The 6,903-nt window shown below is 39.5% G+C and overlaps 1 protein-coding gene across 1 annotated transcript in view; it reads left to right on the top strand.

Annotated features, from left to right (window-relative positions):
• LOC119413726 (amyloid-beta A4 precursor protein-binding family A member 1-like) overlaps positions 1–6,903 on the top strand; it is a 123,832-nt gene that overhangs the window by 103,560 nt on the left and 13,369 nt on the right. The window contains exon 6 of the mRNA XM_037680780.1: positions 4,577–4,789. Within this exon, the coding sequence (XP_037536708.1) occupies positions 4,577–4,789 (213 nt within the window). The remainder of the gene's footprint in view (positions 1–4,576; positions 4,790–6,903) is intronic.

Below are 6,903 nucleotides of genomic sequence, written 5' to 3' on the forward strand. Positions count from 1 at the left end.
TTCTGGACCAGCTCTGTAGGCGGGGACTAGAATCCAACTCGTCTTACCACCTGGTGGCGGTAGTGCTCCCTTAAGCTACTTACTAGCCACCACTAAACGTATTAGAAGAAGAACACCCTGAAGGTTTTGTCACACGATGTTGTGGAAAAGATGTCATGCTCTAATGGAGTACCTCATGAGCTGTAACTTTAGACCTGATTCATAATCCTACCTTACTGCCTTCCCTGCTGCTTTAAACCCATGTGTTTTTCATTTTAGTATAGATTTTTACAATAAAGATGTATTAAAAATATCTTCACTTTTATTATTTGCAGATATGCACAAGGTTCATGTTAAAATTGCAAAACATCACACTGTGCTGTAATCTTTGAAACTGCTTTTACAATAAGATACAGACTTGAAAACAATTAGATTAAATTTTGTCCTTGAATTTTAAAGATTTGTCTTTCATTAAATTAAAACATAAATTTATTACTTATTAATCTAAAAAAGTCTGGTCCTCTGGACATTCAAAAAACAAAACTAACAAAAAACATTTAGTTTATTTATTATGAACTGTATTGTTTGTTTTGTGAATGTCCAGAGGACCAGACTTAACTTTTTAGATTTTTCTACCTGGATTATTGAGCAGCATCAGGATATTAATTAATAAATAGTCAGTTGGTCTGTGAACACCATGGGGTCCTAGAAGAGTTGAAGAGGTGGCTGTTGATGTCTGTGCCTCCCTGGTGAAGATGCTGCTCCCACAACCCTGAAGCAGAAGAGGATGGATGGATGGATGGATGGATGGATGGATGGATGGATGGATGGATGGACGGGTGGCGAAGGAGGAGACCATCAAACAGCAGGAGTGGTCAGTTCAGGTGAACTCCTGCCTGTTTGCTTCAGATCAGCTGTTCAAATCTCTGCAGGTTCAAATAAAAGGTGCACCAGGACTTTCAGCTGAATCTCTCAGGCCACAGTTGTACGGCCGATAACTGATAAATGATAACTGATAATTGATAACTGTCCTTTCTGAATTTTTGACTGTTTTTGTCTCACTTCATCCTAGAACCAAAACATTTATAACATAATAACAGTTGAGCAGATTCTGGTAATCTTTTCTTAGGATCCATTAAAGATCAAATGCAATTGGAAATTCTTCTCAATTCCAGTATGAATTTAAACAAACACTATATGAACTTAACATTGTAAAATTTGTTTAGGAAATTTAATGTTCAAGGACACCACTTAAGAAAAAAATTTTTTAATAGGAAAAGTAAGAAGTGAAAAATGTAGAAAAATAAAAACTACTGCGTCCAACTAATGATTGTGTATCTGTGTGTCCCTTGTCTCACGGGCTTCATCCAGAAGAAGACACAAGTGTTGTTCCTGCTGTGTCCGCTTCAGTTCTTCATGTTCATTCAGTGATGGAATAAGACTTTTCTTTACTGGACTCTTTTCTCTTTCTCTTCACTAGAAAGAAGAAACAGGTGGTTAATTCAAGCTACATGCTGTTTTTGAATAAATGCATGAAACAAAGAAAGGTGCTGCTAACAGCTATAATAGATATATTAATAATTATAAACTGATCAAATAAGAAAATGAAAAATAAATTGATTTAAAAATAATGAAAATGATAATAATGGATATATGAATCAGAAAGTATTATACAGATGCAGATATTCTTTGTCATTCGCACCACATGTGGTACATGTGGTGGATCAAAATTATGTTCACAGGGTCCCAGTTACATCCAACAATAAAATATAAAAGAAAAACAGTAATAAGATCTAAGATATGAACTAATAAAAACATCAACTAAAAATATAAGCTCTAATAGCATAAAAACATTAAACACAATACGCAGAACAGCAGCACGGACATGAGTCTGTGTGAACAGACGAGCATGCATGAACACAGCAACATGAAACAGATCAGCAGCAACATGAAACTGATCAGCAGCAACATGAAACAGATCAGCAGCAACATGAAACTGATCAGCAGCAACATGAAACTGATCAGCAGCTACATGATGTGATTCTTCACAGTGTTATATATTCATGAGGCTGCACAAACTCAAGTTCATGTTGTTGTTTGACGTATTGTTTTGATTGTTTACTGCTATTAGTGATTAGTGTTTTATTAGTAGATGTTTTTTAGTTGATATTTTTCTTAGTTCATATCTTAGATCTTATTACTGTTTTTATTTTACGTTTTGTTGTCTGTAACTGGGACCCTGTGTACATAATTTCATCCCAATTCAGTATTTATTCAACATTTTAGTTTTTTACTTTAAAAATAAAATAAATCAAGTCCTTATCGGCACAAATAAAGTGATGTGGAACATGTTGCATCTGTTCTTACCGAGCACAGAAGCTGCAGTGTTGTGCTGCTCTGTGAGGTGCAGCTGGGCTGTGATGGAGCTCTGTCAGGTGTAGACTCCTCTGATGGAGCAGGAGCAGAAGCCGGGAGGCTTGGAGGGTTTAATGTGGAGTTTAGAGATGAACTGTCACGCGCTGAAATACGTTCTGGATAAAATACAGTGAGAAACGGGACCGGAGGACAGTTAGCATTTATGCAAATTAGCTTAGCATCGTAGCACCGACGTTGTACTATTATGGCGTCAGCCTCTTTTGTTAGTTAAAAATATCTTCAGAACCGATGGGATGAGTAATTTTAAAATATGTTTAAAGTTAGAAAACACTCACCATCTTCTATAAATGGTTCAAGTAGAGCAATAGTCGTGTCCAAACCACCCTCCAATCCTCCTTCTAGCTCGCTTTGACTTTTTTCGTCGGCCACCAAGCACAACAACACCTGCACTTCTGCATTTGACCAAGGCTTTGATATTATTGTTGTTGTATAGCTTCAAAATACTACAAGATACGCTCCTTGTGTTATCGCTAATGGCAAGCGGTAGAGAAAAAATGGTGGATCGGGTTGTTTGGAAAGACTCCACAGACTCCTCCCCCCGACCAATCAGTGACCGACAGTGTTTCTGACGTCACGGCGCGGCTCGCTCGGAACCCTTGAGAAGCCGGGCCAGAATTTAGCGAGACGAGCCGGTTTCTGGAACAGTGGAAATACCTCCAACGCGCTTCAACCCGGAAATATCCGACCCGCGCCGTGACAGTGGAAAAGGGGCATTTGACTGCATCTCTTCAATCAAACACTGGATGAACAAGAACTTCCTGTTTTTAAATGACAGTAAAACAGAATGGATTTTATTTGGGGACAAAGATGCAGCTGACCTGTGACATTTGAACATCAACTTCAGTGACAGTGTGAATAACCTTGGAGTGACCTTTGATAATGTTTTACACTTTGACAAACATCACCTCTGCTGTCTGGTCTGGATTTTTTTATTTACATCTTTTAAAAAAGGTCAAACCCTTTTTGAACCGTTGTGACTTGGAGACGCTGTTCATGCTTTCATCAGTTCTCAGCTCGATTATTGTAACTGTGTGTGTCGTGCACCTCAGTCATCACTGAGCTCCTCCAGCTGGTTCAAAACGCAGCAGCCGCTCCTGGACGGGACCACATCACACTGTTTTACTCTCACTACATTGGCTTCCTGTCCGTTTTAGAATAGAATTAAACTTTTATAATTTGTTTTTAAAGCTCTGAATGGCCTCGCTGCTCCTTATAGAACAGAGTTGTTCAGTTTTCAGAAATGTTTCATGACATCATCATCATGCGACTACACTAGTCTATGGAATCTGATAATGGACAAAAATATGCTACTCAGAGAATAACAACAATATACCTGCATTACTAAAATAATAAACTAATTTAGAGCAGAACTTAAGGCAAACATCCACGGCCTTTTGTAAACCTACAGAATCCTCACCTTTGTGCAAGTGCACCGGTATGAACTGATGCTGCTTTGATGCTAAAGTGTGGTCACATTGAATATTGATTTGATTTAGACTTACTTTATTTTTGTTGATTACAAAAATGCAAAAAAAAAATTGCTGCGGTAGCATGGTGTTTAGTGTCACGGTCTTGTAATCCTGAGGTTGCTGGTTCAAGCCCAGGTTGCATCAGGAAGGGCATCCGGCCTAAATCAAAGAGCCAAATATCCTGATGCATGCTCAAAAATCCTGGTAGAAAGATCTAAAACAGTTAAGTCTGGTCCTCTGGACATTCAAAAAACAAAACAAAACAAAAAATGTAGAAGCGTTTCGTCTTTCATCCGAAATACTTCTTCAGTCTGAGGTGCTGTATTCAGCTCGTCTTGTAAATAGCGCCAAATCTTTCATGTGAGTTCACTTGTTGTGGTGACCCCTGAAGAAGGGAGCATCTGAAAGAAACTTACTTACTTAATAAAAGACTAAAAATTAATAATTTAAAAACTGTTGAAATTTGTGTAAGCATTTTATGGTGTGTTTTATGTGTTGTATGTTCCTGTCCTTCCTAAAACATTTGCCCAATAGCCACAGTAGCCACAACTCCAAATCTAGCTGACTTTGCAGTTGTGGCTGACTGACTCATTTATTTATTTGATACACACTGTGGCACATTGATGTCATTTAAGTATTTAAATGTTCTGTGTCATTTCTTTTTACTTGCATGTTTCCTTCTCTGACCTCAGGTGTTAATAGAGAAATCTAGGGGGGACATTCTGGGTGTGGTCATTGTGGAGAGTGGTTGGGGATCCATCCTACCCACAGTAATCATTGCTAACATGATGCATGCTGGGCCAGCTGAAAGATCCGGCAGACTGAACATCGGAGACCAGATCATGTCAGTCAATGGAACCAGTCTGGTAGGACTCTCACTGTCAACCTGCCAGAACATCATAAAGGTAAAACACGGCTGCTAACATCCAATAACATTTTCTGCAAAAGTACAGTGTGAATGCTGAGTGCTAAATGACTTCACAGAAAATGAAGAAGTTTAATCTAAAAGAAGCAGAACATTATTTGAAAGCTAAAGTAAGCTGAATGACACCTAAAAGCTAAAAGTAGTAAAACACTATCTAAAAGCAAAAGTAGCAGAACAGATGATAATAACTAAAAGTAGCATTATCGTCTTCTTCTTCTTTCACCGGTTACCTTACCTTACCTTATCATTGGTTGCCACAGCGAGTCATCATCCATCATCCCTTTTAGTCTTCTGCATCTTCTAACCCCACCCCAAATTTTTAACAAAAATTGTCATAAATATATATTTTTAAACAGTCTTTTTATTGAATGTTTTGGTTTTTGAGCAAACAACAAAAGAAAAAGAAAAAACATAGAACAAAGAACAAGGAACAGACCACACCCACCCCTTCCCTCCCACCCCGGATCAGTCAAACATACTGTACGTAAATAAATTAAACAAGTACTGACATGTTTTCAACATACAACATAAAAGGCTGCCACATCTCCTAAAATCTTTTAACAGACCCCTTCTGGGTGTATCTTGTTTTTTTCCAAATGTATATGATTTATATATATGACCTCCCTTACCCAAATGTACATACGTTGAAGAGCGTGCTTCTTTGCACAGAATTAGTCTCCTGACCAGAAGAGAATCAAAAGCAATCACATCCCTCTGGCATTTGCCAGTGTCCATATGGACCATCCCAAACAGTGCAATGAATGGTGATGAGTGAACAGTATTTCCACATATTCCAGAGAAGGTGTCGAAAATAGATTGCCAAAAAGTCTGCAGTTTGGGACAGGTCCAGAATGTGTTCAAGAGTGTGGCTGGAGTTTGTTTGTAACGATTGCATGCAGGGTCCCGGTCGTCATTGATCTTGAACAACTTGTCTTTGGACCAGTGCAGCCTGTGCACTACTTTGAAATGGATCACAGCATGTCTCAGGCAGAGTGAAGATTAATACATTTTCTTAATAGTCCTTCTCCAGATTGAGTCTGATATGGGTTCCTCCAAGTATGCTTCCCATTTCAGATTAAGCGAGTCCAAACTGGACTCGTGGTATGAACTAAGCAATGTATACATTTTACTAAAGACCCTTGGTATCAGACCTGCATTCCAAAATCTTAGCAACAAAATGTTTAAAGGGGTACACAGGAAAACAATCATAGCCACACCTCACAAAATGTCTTAGCTGCAGATATCTAAAAAAACTGTGACTTATGAATATTAAACTTCTGTACCATCTGTTCAAAAGAGGCAAATCTACCATCAACGCAGATCAGAATGAATGCACTCCCCTCAAGGCCCAGGGGTCAAAAGCTGTATCAGCCACTGAGCTGTAAACAGTAACTCTGTGTGATAAATGCCCTCCTGAACTGATTCCAAATCTTTATCGCCCAGATCACAATTGGGTTAGAAGTGTATGTTGATACTGATTGTTTAAAGGGCAGCCAGGAGCAGAGTATTGCAGAAAGAGAACTAGATCTAATTGAGGCCCTTTCCAAGCTCACCCAACTAGGAGAAGGGGTGTCCTTGCCAAACCAGAATAGAATAGCTCTGATATTAGCTGCCCAATAATAGTGTATAAAGTTAGGAAGCGGGCAGCACGGTGGCGCAACTGGTAGAGCAGCTGTCTCTCAGCGAGCAGGGCCCTGGTTCAAACCCCGGTCCAGGGGTTTGAACCCGGTTTCTCTGTGCATGCGTTGGTTTTCTCCGGGTATTCCAGTTTCCTCCCACAGACCAAAAACATGCATGTTAGGCTGACTGGTAACTCTAAATTGTCCCTAGGTGTGAGTGAGAGAGTGAATGGTTGTTTGTCTCGTTTGTCTCTATGTGTCCCTGTGATGGACTGGAGACCATCCATGGTGTCCCCCGCCCCTCGCACAGTGATTGCTGGACATGGGCACCGGCGACCCCCGTGACCCAAAATGGAATAAGCGGGTAAAGATAATGGATGGAAGTTAGGAAGCAACATGCCTCCAATGCTTTTTTCCAGTACACTATGGTACAGCACAGTACAGCACAGTACAGCACAGTACAGCACAGTACAGC

Source organism: Nematolebias whitei, chromosome 8 (genome assembly GCF_014905685.2).
Source record: "Nematolebias whitei isolate Nwh7 chromosome 8, NemWhi1, whole genome shotgun sequence".
Classification (NCBI taxonomy): Eukaryota; Metazoa; Chordata; class Actinopteri; order Cyprinodontiformes; family Rivulidae; genus Nematolebias; species Nematolebias whitei.